Source organism: Gorilla gorilla, chromosome 5 (genome assembly GCF_029281585.2).
Source record: "Gorilla gorilla gorilla isolate KB3781 chromosome 5, NHGRI_mGorGor1-v2.1_pri, whole genome shotgun sequence".
In the NCBI taxonomy this organism is placed as follows: Eukaryota; Metazoa; Chordata; class Mammalia; order Primates; family Hominidae; genus Gorilla; species Gorilla gorilla.
Genome location: NC_073229.2, coordinates 73,650,884 through 73,671,980, shown reverse-complemented (window position 1 = coordinate 73,671,980; position 21,097 = coordinate 73,650,884). Strand labels below are relative to the sequence as shown.

General features: G+C 34.0%; 1 protein-coding gene across 1 annotated transcript in view; it reads left to right on the top strand.

The window, feature by feature from the left end:
• The first annotated feature begins 2,973 nt into the window (after positions 1-2,973).
• BMP5 (bone morphogenetic protein 5) overlaps positions 2,974-21,097 on the top strand; it is a 124,990-nt gene continuing 106,866 nt past the window's right edge. The window contains exon 1 of the mRNA XM_031012617.2: positions 2,974-4,207. Within this exon, the coding sequence (XP_030868477.1) occupies positions 3,718-4,207 (490 nt within the window). The 5' untranslated portion in view covers positions 2,974-3,717. The remainder of the gene's footprint in view (positions 4,208-21,097) is intronic.

The window sequence follows — 21,097 nt, the reverse complement described above, 5'->3', positions numbered from 1 at the left end:
CTCAAAGAGAGTGAACTGAAGCAATTTAATACTATATATGCTGCTTTGTTATGCATTTGTCCATGTAGTCACCAAAAAGATTCTAGAACGTGATACCTTCCCTAAATTATCCCACTGCTTCCAGCCTCTTCAACATTCTAAGTGGCCTTATCTCCACCCTTTCCTCTTACTCCCTCCAATACAATCTAAGACAGCTTTTGCTTAAGATTTATAATTACATTCAAAGGATTTTGAATTATGTTTTAATTTGAGAGACAATTTAGAAAGCAGATTCCATTTATATTGGGTATTTGTCTTTCGCTGCAGTCATATCTTTATATTAGGAGATTTTTCTCCTAATAGAGAGAAAGGAGAAATGTTTTCAGGGAGAAAACGACACAAAAACAAAAAGCCAAAAGTGAAATAGAAAGGTCCTTGTGAGCAAAACAGACTTAAACGCTTCAAATTTTTTCAGAGCAAGTTTCTTTTAAAAAGCCAAAAAAAAAAAAATTGGTTGATTGGACACAGTTGGTTTATATATCAATGAACGAAATGTGTCAGATTTTAATGAGGGAAAGAGAAAAATGATCAGAAAGAATGGCAGTGGAGAAATACTTCTTACATTAATTGCATTGTCTCTGTTCCTTACCAGAAGGTTCCTAACATTAGGATATACCCAGGGAAATACTACACTGTGAAAGGTAGATTTTTACAAGGCTCCTTTTTTTTTTCTTTGAAATGTGCTTATCTTTAGACACAATTTTTGTGATGCCCTGGGTGTTTTTCCTGTCCCCATGTCTTCTTTCTCAGCATATGCTTATTCCGTATGTTCAATGCATTATAAAACTTTAAATACATACTCTGAAATTTGGAATGTTTATACTTTTCAGTTGCAAAATACTTTATCCTTCAAATTGCTCTCACATACAAATCTACCTGAGAATTCAAATGATGGAGTAAAATACATGTACTTTTAATTGAAAATGAATCTGACTTTTTGTTTGGCAATTACTATTTCCTCTTTATTCCTGGAAGGCTTTTTCTTTATTTTCTTTCTCTCACTGCACAAGTCGATCTTTTTGAAAAATGACTGTTTGCCAAATCTAGTCTGAGTTGGAAGGGAAGGTCAGCAGGGAGGGTGATTACTTAATATTCTGACTAAGAATACTAGCAACTGATTTCCAATATAGAGGTAGGCTATATGCCTGGTGAAACAATTAAATTATAATTACACTGATTGATATTATAAATCATGCTTTGGGAAAATGAGTTTTTAAGACTTGTGATGCCTAGTCTCATTTTTATTTTTCACATGTATCTTAGAACAAAAATCAGCACATATGGAAGATAATAAGAGTTGTTTCTTCCTCTAGTGTGGTAAATTTTTACTTTGTAACTCTATGCTGTGCTCTAGAGACAAATGAAGCAAATTCATAACTTTGATGATATATTTTAAAATATTGAGAACTGTAGCCTGCTTTATCTAGGATGTTTTATAAATGCAGAGAAACTTTTTGTCTTGAAGTAATTGATTTGACTTTGTTTCTTAGTTTGGTTTGGATGTTAAATAAGCAATGTCAAGAATTTTAGCCATTTAAACTATTTCTTTTTGAAGTGGTATTTCTTAACTTACTTTCAACCTGCACTATTGCTATTCTTTGTGATATCTATTTTACAAGAGTGTTGCATGTATGTTAGCATTTGCATCTGCTACTGTGGCATCCTACATGACTATTAATAATTAAATTTCAGTAAAGCAAATATTAAATAGCAACATCAAGTTTTCGTGCAATAACTTTGTATAAGAAAATGATGCGTACAATAAGATTCTGCAAACCCTTTCAGTATTCTGCATTCACCAATAACTGAAGACTTCTAAGAAATATGACTTTTCTTTATACATTCAGAGGAAATATTTAAAAAGAAACAAGAAACCAGGCGCCTCTAGGTAGAGTAAAGGAAAAACATTAAAATTTCATAACAGCTCTAGAATTTGCTCGATAAATTTACATTGGTATCAGAATACTATCCCAGACAATGAAAGTACTGTGAGCCCTAAGGTTAAGTGAGAGCCTGTAAGGAAAATTATAGCTGCACAAAAACATTGTAGACTTCCAAATTTTAAAGGCATTAAACATTAAGGATAAACACATACTTTGCTCATTTCCTTGGATTAAGTATGGTATTTTAGAAAGGTGTGCACTTTCCCCATTTTACCCATCAAATTTTAAAAACTCAAATTTCAATCTGCATGTAGTCATGACGATTTGATTTGTGTTTATTTGCATAGGTTAAAACAAGTCAAAGTATTGAGTACAATTTATGGGAAATATCTAATTTGTAAGTCTGTGTATATTTCAACTGAAATAACTTAAAAGTTATGAATCATGACACTACATCTTAGGATATTTGTATTTCAACTTTCTGCTTAAAATTTTAATACTTAAAGACACTTAAAGCTAGGTTATCTAATTACTGTTATTGAATTATTACAACTACTATTTTGGCAGCTAGAATATATTTATTAGTGATTAATTGTCTGCTGTATTTTATTTTAAAAGGATCTGGCTGTCATTAAGAAATAGTGAATTAACCTCAATTTACAACTCATCCTTTTATTTTTTAAGAAGTGCATTTTAATGACTTACAAAACTAGAAATAATCTCAAATACAGAACCGAGATTCATCAAGCTAACTTAGGCACAACCTGAGACTTAATACAGAAGTGTATGAAGTACATGTCATTGAAAAAAGATCTAAAGAAGTACTATGTAAAATGGATGGCAAAATTTTCAGTGTACTACTTGAAAACTGCCTTTTATTTCCCCTAGAATTTGTATGTCCCATGCATCACTGTTTTATGTTAGATGCGTGGTTATAAAATTGTGAAAATGGAGACTTTTCTGGTAGCAAAAGGGTTAAGTTCTTTTTGCTTTACCAGTTTCAAATTACAATGAGAAGCCTCTTCTTTCCCAGCAGGGTTGTGCTTACATTACTCTTTAGATCTCTCTTGAAGAGGGCTGGTATATTTGTGCCTGCTGGAGGTGGAATTAACAGTAAGAGGGAGAAAGGGATTGAATGGACTTACAGGAAGGATTTCAAGTAAATTCAGGGAAACACATTTACTTGAATAGTACAACCTAGAGTATTATTTTACACTAAGACGACACAAAAGATGTTAAAGTTATCACCAAGCTGCCGGACAGATATATATTCCAACACCAAGGTGCAGATCAGCATAGATCTGTGATTCAGAAATCAGGATTTGTTTTGGAAAGAGCTCAAGGGTTGAGAAGAACTCAAGAGCAAGTGAAGATTACTTTGGGAACTACAGTTTATCAGAAGATCAACTTTTGCTAATTCAAATACCAAAGGCCTGATTATCATAAATTCATATAGGAATGCATAGGTCATCTGATCAAATAATATTAGCCGTCTTCTGCTACATCAATGCAGCAAAAACTCTTAACAACTGTGGATAATTGGAAATCTGAGTTTCAGCTTTCTTAGAAATAACTACTCTTGACACATTCCAAAATATTTAAAATAGGACAGGAAAATCGGTGAGGATGTTGTGCTCAGAAATGTCACTGTCATGAAAAATAGGTAAATTTGTTTTTTCAGCTACTGGGAAACTGTACCTCCTAGAATCTTAGGTTTTTTTTTTTTTTTTTTTTTTTTTTTTTTTAAAGAGGACAAGAAGGACTAAAAATATCAACTTTTGCTTTTTGGACAAAAATGCATCTGACTGTATTTTTACTTAAGGGTATTGTGGGTTTCCTCTGGAGCTGCTGGGTTCTAGTGGGTTATGCAAAAGGAGGTTTGGGAGACAATCATGTTCACTCCAGTTTTATTTATAGAAGACTACGGAACCACGAAAGACGGGAAATACAAAGGGAAATTCTCTCTATCTTGGGTTTGCCTCACAGACCCAGACCATTTTCACCTGGAAAACAAGCGTCCTCTGCACCTCTCTTTATGCTGGATCTCTACAATGCCATGACCAATGAAGAAAATCCTGAAGAGTCGGAGTACTCCGTAAGGGCATCCTTGGCAGAAGAGACCAGGGGGGCAAGAAAGGGATACCCAGCCTCTCCCAATGGGTATCCTCGTCGCATACAGTTATCTCGGACGACTCCTCTGACCACCCAGAGTCCTCCTCTAGCCAGCCTCCATGATACCAACTTTCTGAATGATGCTGACATGGTCATGAGCTTTGTCAACTTAGGTATGTTGTTCATTTGTTTGTTAATCTATGTTATTACAAAGTGGAAGTTTTCCCTAATGGTAAAGGAGCTGCTTGGTAGGTGGTCATGTTTATATAAAGACATTTTCTCTAACTCTCCTGTTTAGCTTCTGTTTTCTTTCTTTCGTTGATGCCTTAGGCAAAAAGTCATATATATATATATTTAATATGAATAGTTAAATTTAAACACTTATAGTGTGGGTCTTTTCAGATCTTGTTAAAATTTCAACCTCGCTTAAATATACGAATGCAAAGGCAATAGTCTAAAAACAGGGAAATTTATGAGGATAGCTATGCTATGGGCAACAATAAAAAAAAGAAGCACTTACAGATGGGAAAGTAAAAGTGACATTCGGAAGCACTTTTTTTTTAAGTGATTTAAAGCACATGTAAGTATATATTCACATACTACTTAAAAATCTCTCTTCTAGGGGAGGCAACTACTGTAAAAATATAGAGGTAAAATTAACCAAGATTGAATAGCACCATAAAAGATTACTATCAAGGAATCAAGGAAGGGATTCTGAAATTCTATAGTAAATATTTCAGAAATAAAGTTTCAATCTAACAGTTCTTAACTGTAATGGGTAAAGTATGTTATAGCTACTTGATTTTTTTCACAGGCAAGAAAAATGTAAAACATGCTTTAGTGGTCTTTATCTATACAAAGTTTTCCTTCTACATGAGATAAAATATTTGAAATTTTCTGTAAACCACAACAATATTAGTGAGAAAATTTTAAAATTATGTCTTAGTTGTAGCTGGTACTTCATGGTGGTTTTTAAATACTGATGATGTCAAATGATAATTTAGTTCCCAATATTCCCTCTCACAATAATATTATGGATTAGCAATTTCAAATTATTTTATAAGGGCTGTTGTTTTCTTTAAATGTTTTAGTAAAAATTGAAGGTGAAATTTACTATCTTCTGGCAGTCAAAGGAAAATAACATTGAATATATTTTATTTTTGAAGATTAAAAACTCTATCAACAAATTTAATCCACTGGGAAGAATTGAGAACTTTATGATGTTATAGCTTTTAGAACTTTGTTTTAAAAATGCAATCTGCTTTGACTTAAAATTAACATGTTTTATTAAACACTTAATTAAAAACTTCCTCATGTAACATCTCAAAGGAAATATTCTTTGAAAAGTCAGATTATCAACAAATCTTAATAACACATGGATGCTTTTATAATATATGTTGCTTAATATACTCTGCTCATTTGCTCTTAGCAATCCTAGCATGAAGGATAAGGTACTTAATAAATCGTACGTTTTATGTTGCTAGAGACAAAGGTCTCATTATTAAGTGAGTAAGTCATAATTTGTTGCACTAATCAGGTGTCCTGGAGGCCTTTTCTTCTACGTATAATTAACAGACTTCACATGGAACTTTTTAGTCATTAAAATATAGCTTAATTTCAAATTAATGTGATTGCTTTTACCTAGTATAAGGGATATGCAAATGTAGCTTGTGGTACATTTTGCTTTGTAACTTTTCTAAAGTATTATTCAAGAATCTAAAGTAGTTTAAATATTTTAATAGAAAAATTACAATCTAGCAAAATTTATATATTCATAAACCATTGAGAAAATCAGGTCTTATCATCTAAAATCTGACAAAGAAGCATATGTATGTTACATATTTTAATAAACAATAGCTCAGTCATCAATGTCATAATACATTTTATTAGAATTGTTCTGATCATTCACAAGAGAAGTGTAAGCATGATTTTTGGATTTACGTGTTTACTTTTTGTAAATCTACATAGAGTAAGAAAGTCAAAACCAATAATAGTTTTATTCATTGATTCCTATAACTTTTTTATTATTGAGAAACACATTTAAAAATAAATGACATTTTGGTTACATTGTTCAGATTATAATAACATAGCAGTTTATTAGTTTATTGCCTATATGAAGAAATACAATTATTCATTTGACTCTAGAGAAACAATGTTAGCTATAAGCTTTAGAGAAACTGTGTATTTATTTTTATCATGCTTGAACTGCTGAGTAGTGCTTTATATTCAATAACAAACTATGTTGTTTCTTCTTTATTTAATAATTCCAAACTAAATGTCTTACATGAAATTACTGACAAACTGATTCTGATACTAGGTGAGTTTTTCTTGGTAGACTTTAAGGAAAATTAAACCACAGTTTAATTATCCTTTGATCATGCCTTCAAATACATTCAAGATTTATAGTTGATCACTACTTAGTAAAAAGCTTCAACTTTTGCATTTCTTTTATAATCAAATAAATAAATAAGCATACTCAGAAAAGGTGAAAGTGTAATAACATTATTAGCTGCAATAAGAGTGTCAGTGCTTTTTAAATGTAATATCCGTTAGCAAATATTACCTGTAGTTTATTTCATGTTCTTATAAGACTAAAAAGGATTAGATTTTATTTTTTCACTGTCTTAAAAGATATGCATATAGTTGAGACTAAGTACAAATGAGTCACATTAGTAGTAGGCAAGGGATTTGTATTGAGGAAGTCACCTGGATATTTAAATATGTGAAAAGAATCTGTTGACATTTCCCATAATTAGAAGAATTATATAAAAAGGATCTAGTAGCCTCCTTTTAAAAAATGCTTGTGTGTTGTCCTTTTCAAGTCAAATAATGGATTTTCCACAGTTACCTTGTCATTCAGAAATTCTTTTTTCAACATAGTTTTGGTCACGAAGAACAATTAAGCTTAATCCAAACTCAGAATCATGCTTAACAGAATACCTACTGTTTAAAATTCAGATGAGATTAGCTTTCTATTCATAAGTGAAAAATAGATTTGAATTTACTAAAAGCAAAATAAAATGTAAATAAATTGCCTAAGGCATGCAGACATCTGAATATGAAACCAAACATATCATTTTAACCTTTATTTTAGTGACTCGTTTATTTTGAAGAAACAAATATAAATTATTAACTGTGTGAAGAGAAATATTCCTTCGATCATATTCATTATTCTTAGGCCACTTTTATCAGTCTCATAGTATTAAATTTTACAGATTGAATTCTTTGCTTTTTCCCTAAAACTGTTGAATATCAGTGGAATTTTTGCTTGGTCAATATAACATTATTTTGTTAGTAATAAAAATGTTTTTCTGTTTAGTTTTATTTTCTTTTTTAACCATCTCTTTGTCAAAAGTGCTAAGTGTTAGTATATGTATTAAATACCAATACAAGTTAAAGACATGATTAGATAATTTGCTTACAATATTTATCTCTTGTTTACACAAATAAAACATGTAGTGTATTTCTAAGATCTTTTAGTTAGAAGCCAATTTTATTTGATTACTTGGTGACATTATCACCATAATGACATAACACTAGATGTTTTAGAGGAAGTAAAAACAGGAAAATTACTTTTATATTATTCTTTGTATCTACATATTCCTCTGGAAAAAGTTGAACTTTGAGTTTATTAATGGTTTTTCTCTCAGATATATTTCAAGAATGTTTTAATTCCAAGCACAAAAGTATTTAAATGTGTTGTTAAATTTTTTAAATATAAAAACATATTTAGTCTGTTATCATGAAAGAAAAACGCTTTCAAAAACTAAACCTTTTTTGCCTACTTACCCTAATCATTAAGTTCTCTTGGTACTGGAAGGAAAAAGTGCTTATGTTCTCAGTTGACAGATTTGAAAGACATCATTGATAATTTATTATTGTTTTTGGCTGAATCAAGTGCCCAGTGGAAAGTAATTTATATACAAATCTACCTAAAGATGCCTATCTATGTAGTCTCTCCAACAGAGTTATTAACACTTGTGTAACAAACACACCCATAAACACATGGAAGTTTTTTTTGAAGGGGGATGGGTTGGAAGGAAAGATAATATAAAGCCATTATAGTATATATTCATAAATTATGCCTGGAGTAACTAATGCTAATAATGGGTAAAGCAACAATCATTCTGTAAAAGTTTTAACTTTTGAAGAGAAAAATATTGCTGAGTGAGGAGACCTTTATCTCTCTTCTTCAACAACACTTCACATTCATAATCACGACCAACGGGATTCTTTTTCTCCTTTAAAGATGGTTGATTATCAAGTGATTGGCATGACAGACAAACTCTGGGTTGCCAGAGATAGTTATAATCATAGTTTAATTAAATGCTTTTTTTTTTCAAATTGTAGTGGTTACTCACAAATATCAAATTTTAAAAGTTTAATGAGACGTATTAGCTGGAACTAAGAAGGACTTGGGACTGCCTCAGCTGCCACCTCTCCTTCCCTTTCATTCTTCCATTTTCTGTAATATCACCACTCTCCCTCCTCCCTTCTCATCCCAGTATTTTTTGGCCTTTCCTTCCTTGTTCTTGGTCTCTGTAGCCCCAGGCTCTCTTGGCACCCCTCTCCTTACCACTCCCACCCTTCCTGGGGTCTGCCTTTCGTCCTGGTTTGCTAGAGGCTTAAATTAGTTGAAAATCAATTAGTTACAGTTTGAGAATTGAGGTACACTCTCCTGTTTTCTCTCCAGTTGAGAAGGAAAAGGTTATGATGTGCCAATTGCAGCCTCCACCCACTGGGAGAAAAGCTCCCCAGGGCATCAGAGCTGCCCTGGCTCTTGCCATCCCCTGTAATTGTTTCTCCAACATCCCATTCTTCTTTGCCTCCTCATCTCTCCCTAAGTATCCCATTGACAGAATTTAATTGTGTTTTGCCTTAATTTTATAAAATAACATTTAAAAGGGAAAATTTCAAGAAAAGTAAAAGAAAGAAAAAGAAATCAACCATGAACAAAAATAACACTCATCAAACATGCCATTCCTGTTTAGTTTATAAAAAGCTTTTGTGTTTATTATCCTTATTTAATATTCTGTCACTTCCATGAAGAAATTAATTTTTTCGAAAAGAGATAATGAGAAAGAATAAAGAGACGAAGAGTGAGATATAGAGGCATACAGGAATAAGGATGAGACAGAGAAAGAAAGAAAATATTTTTGAAAAAGAGCCTGAAGGAAAGAAAAGGAATGAAATGAGTCATTAAAGGCTGGTTTCTTAGTTGCACAGGTGGAGGAGGTGCTGGGAAATCCTCAGTCTACCTCATACCGAACAGCAGCTAATTCAACATCCCCAACAACATCAGCTCGAGGGGAAAACCCTTTCATCCTTACACACTAAAATACCGAAGTGGGGAAGGAGGGGGTTGTCTCAGTATGTGTGTACAAGGAGCATACAGACAGGCTACTCACATTTACAGTCATAAATAATGTAGTAGCTCAGCTTTAAAAAACCACAGGTTAAAGGAAGAGGCTTCCCTGACGCACAGGAGAGGGGCTGAGATCAGAGGAACCACTGAAAGGGTTGGAGAGAAACAATGAATCCCTTGTTCTAAGTAATATTTATGAGTGCTTCTTTGCACCTTAAGTTCATATTTTATTGGCTGGGCTGTGGGGTTTCCCCATTTGCTCATCTCTTAAAATAATACCCTTGGCTAAGATATCCTTTAAAACACACTAGTCAGCCCTGACAAACAGCTCATTTATTTAGGGGAAAAAGGGATCTGTTTTGATTTTGATGTCAGATTGGGATGTTTAAGATTCAGCTCACAAAGTCTGACAGTAAGATAAAAATAATGGTGGAGTATTCACCTGACTTTTCCAGAGATGTTTAAAACAATCTGCATCACCAAGTAGTAGTAACACCTAGTTTGTATGAGTCTTGACCAAGAAGTTGTGGATAAATGATAATTTTAAAAGGCAGAAACAAAATCTATTAAAATGTACAATGTTCAAAAAGAGAAAAAAATGACTATTTGTAGATTAGTAAGAAAGGTCGTTAGTGGTTTGGGGAGAAAAAAACAACAAAAACAAACAAACAAAAAACCCCGTAAATCAAAAATAATGCATTAACCTCGGCTTGGAAGGCAGTGAATTAAATACATATTACATAACTCTTAGAAACTAAAACCTTGTATAATTCTGAATAGTTGGATGTTGAAATTAAACTGGAGATTGTGCTGTTTTATGACTTCTAAGACAATGAAGATCCTTGTCTTCAATATTGTGTTTGTTCAATTTCTTTCCAGAAAAAAAATTAGCAACTTTTATTGTTCTTGTTAAACAGGTTTCCTGGAGTTGTTAGGAATAAAGAAAATAGTTTTAAAATGTCAGGATCAACAGATGTAAATCCTATTTAGATTTTATTCAGGACTATAACACATGTCTAAATCAAGAAAAGATTTATTAACATGTACAAAATCCTTCAGCTATTTTAATGCTATAATGACATGAAAAGTTCAATGTTATTTGTTGTTCTGACTCTGTGATTACCCTTTCTATATAGGAGACACAGCCATCTCCAGAATCTTCAGTTCATGGCATATTACTGCTCACATGACTTTAAAGTTCAATTATAAATTAAATTTCATTGCTTTCTTTTCTGTGCTTCCATGGCAGAAATAGAGTAGTATACAGGAAGCCAGAATGCTTGGATTGGAATCCCATATTCCACGCTTACTAGCAGCGTGAACTTGAGCAAGTTATTTAAATTATTTGTGCGTCTGGTTGCTTATCTAAAAAGTGCAGATAATAAGATCACCTTCCTCGATGAATGTTGAGATAATCTGCGTGAGCAGCTACATAATCTGTGGACCCTGATGCAAATGAAAATGCAAGCCCCTTATTCAAAAATTATTAAGAATTTCAAGATGGTGGCAGCAGAGTATTACACCAAGAGCAGGGCCCTTCTAAGCCCGGGACCCTGTGCAACTGCACAGGTCACTTGCCCGTGATGCTAGTCCTACATGTTTGATTACATGTTGTGGCAACAGAAACCATGTCCCATTCATCCCTTCCCGCCTGCCCCACCCACTGAGATGTATCAGCATTTCCAGAAGAAAAGAGACAGAATGTGCAAACTGAATTATTTAGGAGAGTTTAAATGATGTTATAATGTTTATAGTGTTGTGGGCAGAGGTTTTGTTTTGTTTTGTTGCAGCAAAACAAGGGATCATATAGTATCTTGGGATGGCAGGGTAGCCTTCACTACTCCTGGGCAGGGGGCATAGTTACCAGAAAGCTCAGAGGAGAGATATGTGGGGAAGCGGCCCTGACAGAAACTGTGGCATTGGGAGAAAGATGCCATGCATCTAATCCTTAGATTCTCAGCAGGGGGGATACAGATACCAAGGGATAAATACCCAGACCATATGCTTTGGTCTTCCATTGGTTCACCCTCACTGAAAGCCAGAGAGCCACAGAACCCATTGGTACAGTTCCTAAAAGTTAGTCTGTTGGTGAGAATAGCAGAATAGGGAAATGTGGAGAGTGGATCTTGAGGTACAAATGGAAGATATTTGGCGCAAGTAGATAAATAAACATTGGTTGTTTAGTCAGCAAGTGTTCTAGAATTACTTCAACTTCAGTGCAAGTTACTGATATGTATGTTAATCTTTGTATTATTTAGTTAATTTATAGTAAAATTCAAGAGAGAATAATAACTTAGTGTGAGAGATAATTACTTCAGGAGTTGGTGAAATAAAGTGGTAAAGATAAGCATGGCATGCTGAAAGAAAAAATCCTTAAAGTGTACATTGGTCAATAATTTCAGGTGATATATTAAAACCATTTTAGAGAAAATTGAAATTAAGAAACAAAAATTACCCAGAAAACAAAACCCCCTAAAACAAGGAAAAGCAGCACTTTCAGATCACAATATGAACTGCGGACTGCAATTGCCAATGAAAAAATTCAGTATGGGAACGAGAAGAATATATGCAAGTATGTAGAGCAAAATGAAGAGCAATATATTTTTCAAATCCCTGTTTATTCTCAATTGTATGCCATACCTCCTGAGATGATCCATGACTGTGTGTTAAAGCTTTTTTGAATTCGAGTGGAATCATATGATATTCTCACATGCAGCATTCGCATTCCATAGTTAATGTTGCAGGCAAAAATAATGTTAGAATGAGGTAGATAGGGATTATTGTCTTTCTTCTTTGCTACCTTTATTCTCCTCTGGCAGACCATCTGTGACTCAGAGAGGCAGAATTTAGTAGTGGAGCAGGTATGTCAGCTATTTAGTTCTCATAAATAATCAAGCACTAAACCTTGAGGCCAGAGCCACTCCCTGCCCTTCAATCACAGAGAAACACTGAATAGAACAACTCCTTTCCAGTACAGTTTGTGTTTTCCATCAAATTTCCTACAGTTGGAAATTTCACTTATATAATTATTAAAAGAGGAAGAGAGGGTGCAACTCAGAAACTGTGTAGGCTTTTCTGCAAATAACCTTGATGCAGACACACAAAAGACTTATTTATCTAGTGGGGAAGCAATGAAGGTTATTAATTAAATATGCTTTATGTCAAAATTTTTGTAGATGTATTCTTTGCTCTGGGTGAAGAAGGGTCATTTGGTTCTCCCTTAACTGTTTTAGTAGGGTTTCAGTGTTAGGGTTTTGGGGCCAGACTGGTTTGAATTCCAGCTGCGTATCCTTGAGCAAACCATTTCACTTCGTTGAAACTATTTCCTCATCTAAGTGGAGCTCATAATACAGAATTGGAGTTAAGATTGTATAAGGTAAGGTCCTAGACTTTTGAGCCTACATGAGACAAATACTAAATTAATGGTCTCAACTGCTATTACAACTATTTCTTCTAGAATATACTATGGAGATCTAATGTTAGAGGAAATCTACATTCAGCCTACAAGACTTTGTCAAATAAATGCCTTGCTGAAATTCTGAAACATTATGCACATAATTTGTCCTCTGTCTAAAAGAAAAACCTTGAATTTCATTGACTCTTTCTTCAAGTTGGACAGCTGATGGACTCTGTTCCCTCACTAGAGTGCTTTGGAAAAGGTCAGTCTATGTCAGAGCCTTCATGAGACGGACTGTGGTGCTTTCCTCTGAGGACCCAAAAGCAACATTTTCTATGATTAGCTGCTGAAAGGTGCTTTTCATATTACCTTTGGTCAGAGTCCTAGAACTATTCCATGGTTTTACTTTAATTTTAGATATTACCTGTTCCATTTCCTTGCTTGTTAAGGAGGGGAAACTAATTAGAAGCCAAGGTAGTAATATACAATTAGAAGATATTTGATTGTAAAGACATGGACAGTCTATAAAGAACCCTTTGAAAGAATGTAAAAAAAATGAAAAGTTTTTAATGCTTATTTTCATAAGTCAACTCACTTTGAGGGTTTTAATTTTTAAGAAGTTGATTCATGATGAAAATTTAGGTGTATAAACTTTTAAACTCTAAGCAGGAAAGTCACTCTGTTCGAATAATCTTTCAATCCTGGAGCTTTCAGTATTGTCTGTAACTCAAATCATGTCTGAATTTATGATTTATAATTTGCAGCTATTCTCATTACTATTTAAATCATTATTATAATTTTGTTTCTACTTAATACCATTCAGCCTTAAGTATTGCGACTTTCCTCAACGATTTGTTTGGGTTTTTTTTTTCAGATGCGGCTATTAAATATTTTTGTTAATTATCTTGAGTTGTTATAATAACTTATAATTTTTTAAACAGGATGAAAATGTATTTGTTTTGTCTCCAAAGCCACACAAAAGGCCATACATAAACTGTGGACATCTTCTATTACAGGATGCACATTGCAAAATCATCACATTGATTTTTGATATTTCATTATATATTGAGTGGGAAAACAGATTTATTGTTTTCTCATTGTTTGATAAAATGCTGGAAGATAAGTCATTAATATGATGTCTCAGTCTGTTTGTGTTGATGTAACACAATACCTGAGACTGAGTAATTTATAAGGAAAAGTTTGTTTGGCTCATGATTCAGGAGGCTGAGAAATCTAAGATCAGGCAGCCCATTTGATGAGGGTCTCATGCTGTTTCAACTCTTGGTGGAAAGTAGAAGGGAATGTGAGTATGTGCAGAGACACACAAGAGAGACTGGACTTATTACAGCCTGCTCTCAAGGGAATTAATCCATTCCCAGGCGACCAATAACTCCCTCCCTCCCACAAGATGACATTTATCTATTCATAACGGCAGTGCCTTCATAATCCAAGCACCTTTCACAAGGTTCCAATTCCAAACGCTGCCATATTGGGAATCAACTTTCAACATGAGCTTAGGAGAGGACATACTCAAATCGTAGTGATAATTACTGCTAGATTTTTAATTGTGATGGGTAAAGTTATTAAAATAAGTACAGATTCCAACTACATATTTATTGATATATTCGAACCACCATTTAAGGTTTTTCTCTTTACACTTTACATTAAAAGTTATCATTCTTTAGTAATTTACATTGAGGAATAATTTTATTTATCAGAACTAAGTGAGCTTTTTTTTTATATGTGTGATGCATTCACAGTTATGCATCTTTAAAAATGGGGGTGTACCTTCTGAGAAACGTTTCTTTAGGTGATTTCATCACTGTACCAATATTATAGAGTGTACTTACACAAACCTAGATGGCATAGCCTACTAAACATCTCAGCTAGATGGTAAAGCCTATTGCTCCTAAGCTACACACCTCTATAGCATGTTACTGCACTGAAAACTGTAGGAAATTGTAACACCATGGTAAGTATTTATTTATTGAAACATATCTGAAAATACGTAATTGGTTGTGCTACATTATGATGGCTATGATGTCACTAGATGATAGGAATTTTTGAGCTCCATTATAATCTTATGAGACCAGTGTTATATGTACAATCCATCTTGAACTAAACATTGTCATTATGTGGCTGCTTATCGTATATAAAATTTTCAGGTCATAGTATAGTTGTAGCAGTGATAATTAAAGGAACAATAACAACAATAAATGTAGTTCCCATGACAGAGACTGGACTCTGTGATTTTTATGCATTATTTCTATTTATCCACATCTTAATCCCATAGGTAAATATATTTCTGCTAATGTATTGATGTAAAAATTGAGGGTGTTCAGAGGGTAAATAACTTATAAAAGTCACCCAGCTAGTGAATGGCAGAATCATTACTGGAGCCATGCTCTGGCGACAGTTTTTATATTCTTCGCCATTATTCTTTGCTTTGTAACAAACTTTTGAAGAAGTTAAAAAGTATACAATTTTAACAACAACAGTAATAATGGCTTATATTTTTTAAAAGCATCTTTATATACGTTATGTGGTTTGATCTAAATTACCGCGGTATACAGCACTCAAGGAAGTAGATATGATCCCACAACACACATCTATGGAAACTGGAGTTCTCAAAGGTCATTCATTCAGTCATTTAACAAATATAAGCTGATTACCTACTATTGGGCCAGACACTGTGCGAAAGACTGTGCCTGTTTTACTGCCAAGATCACAGGGCAAAGGAGCCAGGTCCAGGCCCAGAATCCTTCATTCTTGTGCCAGGATTTTTTTTTCTTTGCTCAATGTCACATACTTTAAATAAATCACACCCAAAATCTAGCATCAAGTAAAATTAAAAACACCAACAAAAATCCCTTTAAAGAATTTTTTTTAAAAGCCTGTTACCAGTTGACAGAACCTATGGAAGCCTTTTAGTCCAAAAAGACTGGAGCAAAGGTAAAACCAAGTCGCAGCAAAGCTTGGAGAGTCTGTTAGAAGCCTGCTTGTATAGCCCTGGGAAATTATTAGTATGGAGGCTCCAGTGACTTTCAAGGAAATATCCGAAAAGAAGATTTTATATTTTACACTGGATGCTAATTGTACATTCCAAAATATAAGTGTGTCTCAAACATTCATTGTTTGTGTTGTATTCAGGAAATAAGGATACAAGAGCATTCAATTTTTCAAAATTAAGTTGTTGGAGCTGTCTAACTCTTACCTCTGGCCCTATCTTACTTCTTCAATTATGATGGATAAAGATTTTCACCCATATTTTACTGCTAACAAGACTGTATACAGTGTTTACTTTGCTACTGTATACATTGAACATAATGTAGTTTCAGGATATAATAGTCAATGGAGATACAATTATAAATTGAAATAAAAGGGGATTCTGAGAATTGGTATAAGGACCACTTTCATACATTTCCTTGAATCTACTTACGGTATTGGGGATTGGGCAATGATTACTTTAAGTTGATTGTCGAGAAAAATCGACCAATATTCTATGACTTCCTTACTCTTCTTTCCTGGTAGTTTACTGTGATTGTGAAGTAAAAATTACATCAAAATATGGATATAAGTGTACTGGTACACCATCACAGTTGTTAGCATTCATCTATCAATTCACATCAACAAAGCATTCTATCATAAAAGTGAAATAATAGAAGTGGAAGAAGTTAAGACCTTAATGATTTCTTCTCTAGTGGATATTCTGTTTGCTACAGCTAGTGTAGTGCTTATGATGTGCAAGAGAGCATGCAAATAGCATTTCAAGTGCTAACATTTTAATTTTTCATAAAGTCACTCAATTTTATAGATGAAGAAATTGAGACCCTGAAGTCCTTTGTCCAAAGTCCTACTTCCTGTAATAGGAAGAACTGGATTCAGAGCTCAAGCTATTCACTGATATGCTGTGCTGCCTTTGTCAATGCTATTGAGAAGGCTGCTGTGTTGAATTCTTTGTAAAGTTCTATATACTTTCCAACGTATTACATATTGAATTTGCACTATTTTCACTTCATCAGTAAGGGACATAAAATGGCATAAAATGAAATAAAAGTATTTTAGAAGAAAGTCTGTAATAATGAGTTTACCAAGAGTCTACTCCCTGGAGTTCAACTGTTACGGGCTTGTGATAGATGAGTTGTGTTGCTGGCCTTCCAAAGGAGGCAAATACTCATGAAACAGAGGAAAAGAAGCACTTTGCAGACACCAAAGATACTGACATTTGTGACATGCAATCTAATTGGTCAGTAATGAGGAGTGGAAAGATTGATCTGTGTTATTGATTCCCACTTTTAAAAGACAGATTTGGCATAAACAAGATTAACATTTGGCAAAATAGAAAAGAGGTAAAATATCAAAGTTGCAAATACTAATAGGCCTTAATAGAAGGGTTGGAGATTGGAATAAAGTATTAGTGAGTTTATTTGGATGCTGGATGATTTCCAACCTGCTCGCCGGTCTAGAAGGCCATATAAGCAGGGCTGCCATGCTGCTAAGTATGAGTGCCTTGCCTCAGCTTCTCTGACCCCACTGGGGATTGGCCAGCGAATTAGTAGAAACCTACTAAAGTGGAAGTTTGGGCTGCAGGAACATCTACAGCTGACAAGTTAGGAATCTCCTACTGCTTGCTGCAGCTAGAAACTGACAGATAACTTCTGCTTCATCTTGCTAGTCATGACTGAAACTCCTCTGTGTTCTAGATAATATTTAATAACATCCCATATTTAGTACACATCCTTTGATTTGTAGCAGTTACAGCCCTAATCTCTTGCATGTGTAAAGTGAGTTTCTTTCCATAGCTCACTCATTGCCCCTGTATCACACAAAAGCTGAATATATTATTTCTGCTCCTTATGTATTTTATGAATTAAAGGGTAAGGACTTGGGATATATTTGTTTTCCAAAAGAAAATATTTCTGGAGCTACAAAATTTCTCAAAGCAAAATGCAGAAGTACATGAGGACAGTTCAGACCCAGCTATCCTCAGCTCTCAATACCAAACAGAGGGAACCAAACAATGAATTATAAAAAGCAGGTACAGTTGTTAACATACTGACGTTTAGCTAAAACACTGAAAACTAATCTCTGCTTTGAAAAGCAAGGCAAGAAGTAGCTAAGAGTAAAAATGAGCATTTAAGACATCACCTGCTGCTTCTTAAAAATTCTATTTTATTTCTCTCTCTCTCTCTGTCTTTACCTTTAGCCACTCATACCCAATCTACCAATAGCCCAATTGTAATGCTAGAAGTGTGAAGGATCTTAATATCTGATTTCTAATTATTTAGTCTGAGACATGCTTAGGAAGTCAGATGAACTTATGAATAAGTCAAACATTTTATTTAATTTTTATTAGACTAATTTCATTGACATATGATAAAACATGTGCTTAACTATAATTATATTCAAATCTCTTGGCCACTTTCAATCATTTACTCTTTTTAATCAGAGTTCTTTGTCAGGGTTTCCTGAAATGAATTTCGTTGAAAACATTACTTTTAAAAAAATTTTTTGAGACAGGATCTTGCTCTGTTACCCAGGCTGGAGGTCAGTGGTGTGATCTCGGCTCACTGCAGCCTCACCTCCTGGGCTCAAGCAGTCCTCCCACCTCAGGCTCCCAAGCACCTGGGACTACAGGCCCATGCCACTGCACATGGCTAATTTTTAAAATTGTTTTGGAGATGAAGTCTCCCTATATTACCCAGGCTGGTCTCAAATCCTGTGCTTATGAGATTTGCCTGTCTCAGCTTCCCAAAGTGCTGGGATTATAGGCATGAGCCACCAAAACATTTCTCTGTCCTTTTCAGAGGTGTTGTCTGAAATTTTGTGGCCAAATAAATTTGAACTATGCAAAGAAACTAATTCAATAGGTTCTCATGTTTTCAGGACAGGATTCCTCAGTGTGTTTATTATGCTAATGAGCATTATGAATCTCTGCAAGGAGGATATAAGTTACAGTGTTTAACATGATTGATCATTGGTATTTGGGAGAAGCTTTCCTTTATGGAGAAACACTGTTTATAAAAGCCATTCTGGAAATACAGCAAACAGAACGTTATGATACTTTAATTTGTTGACATTGTAGTCACTTTTATGTCAAATTAAAAAGGAGCAGGAAAAAAGTTACAATTCCATTATCTAGAGCCAATTATTGTTGATGTTTTTGTACATTTCTTCTTATACTTTAAAAATATACCTTTTTGTATAGTTGAACTGTTTAAGGTTGTATCCTTACTTAATTCTTGATTTTTAAGTTTTTGAGTTTTCTCATTTGTTCATTTTCTCCTTATGAATATATTTTTGATGACTGAATAATATCAACTAGACAATTCATTGTCATTTGCATAAACAGTATTTTATTATTGGGCATGCAATTTTTTTAGTTTTTACTATTGTGTGCTGTGTTGCAATAGATATCTTTACTCATATGTTCATAAACATTCCTGACCAGTTTTTTTAGAGTCTGTTCTTAGAAAACGAATTATTAGAGCAAAAGGTGTGACCTTTTGTAATGCATTTACACAGAATTACATTGAGGAGTTCCTGAGGAAAATGAACCCAGGAACACTGATAATTGAAACTAACCAGTGTTTCAATATCACTGCTAAATCACTTGCTATCCTATAACTTTTTAAACTTTTTAAAAAATTTTACTTTAAGTTGTGGGATACACGTCATGTGCAGAACGTGCAGGTTTGTTACCTAGATATACATGTGCCATGGTGGTTTGCTGCACCTATCAACTTATCATCTAGGTTTTAAGCCCCGCATGCATTTATCTAATGCTCTCCCTCCCTTTGCCCCCCACCCGCTGACAGGCCCCAGTGTGTGATGTTCCCCTCCTTGTGTCCATATGTTCTCATTGTTCAATTCCCACTTATGAGTGAAAACATGCAGTGTTTGGTTTTCTATTCCTGTGTTAGTTTCCAGCTTCATCCATGTCCCTGCAAAGGATGTGAACTCATTCTTTTTTATGGCTGCATAGTATTCCATGGTGTATATGTGCCACATTTTCTTTATCCAGTCTATCAATGATAGGCATTTGGGTTGGACCCGAGTCTTTGCTATTGTAAATAGTGCTGCAATAAATACACGTTTAAGCCTCCTGAAAAATACACTAAATTTCTCTTCAGTAAATTTGTTTCAATTTCTGTTTGTATGAGTGTAAACATTAGTATTATTTTACCAGAATGAAACCTGAATTAATATTATGTATTTACATTCTTGATAATCTAAAACATACTCTTTTATTTGTGTTTCTTCTGAGATTTATTAATCTTTTATATTTTCTCTTTGGGGAGTTTTAAGTTTGCAGCTTATGCTTAGAAATTCCTCCTGTGACTAGGTGTTAATAATTATTTACTTTTTTTTCTGTTGTTTGCTTTGATCTCTTTTCAGCCAACTCATTATTTGTAAATAGCAGTCATGTGAAGACATTTCCAGATATTTAAGAATTTTAAAAACATACCGTCAACATTCTATTTTGAAAATAATTGCTCAAAGTCATCCTATAGATAATTGCTGAAAAAAAATTGAGAAGAATGAGGTGTTTATAATATTCAAGGAGTTAGAGTTTTAGAATTAAATGAGGTGAGCAAATAGATTTGGTCTAAATAACTTGATGTTCAAATAACCTTCTATAACTTAATTATAAAACGCTCAAGTATATATGAGCAAAGAATAATTTGGATGGCAGAGATGTAATACCTCGTTTATAACACTGTTTAAAAGTGTTGGCCAAGTGTGGTGGCTCATGCCTGTCATCCCAGCACTTTGGGAGGCCAAGGTGGGTGGATCACCTAAGGTCAGGCGTTCAAAACCAGCCTGGCCAGCATGGTGAAACCCCATCTCTACTGAAAATACAAAAATTAGCCAGGCCTGGTGGCGCATGCCTGTAATCCCAGCTCTTGGGAGGCTGAGGCAGGAGAATCGCTTGAGCCTGGGAGGTGGAGGTTGCAGTGAGCCGAGATCTCACCATTGTACTCCAGCCTGGACAAGAAAAGTGAAACTCTGTCTCAAAAAAACCAAAAATAAATAAATAAAGCTGTCATTTTGGGATTGCAGAGAAGGATTACTAAATAAATGTATACACTATTTTTCAATTGAGTAGTAATTGCATGCATTTCCCCACAAATTATATACTTTATAGTTTAGTATCAAGTTTGATTTTTGAGTCAAAGCATTTCTTTTCATGGAATCTCAAGATGTTTTGGAACTTTTTGCCGTCGGCAATTATTTAAATGATCACAATGATATAGGATATTCATAACCCACTTTTAGCACCTTGATCTCTTTAGTATC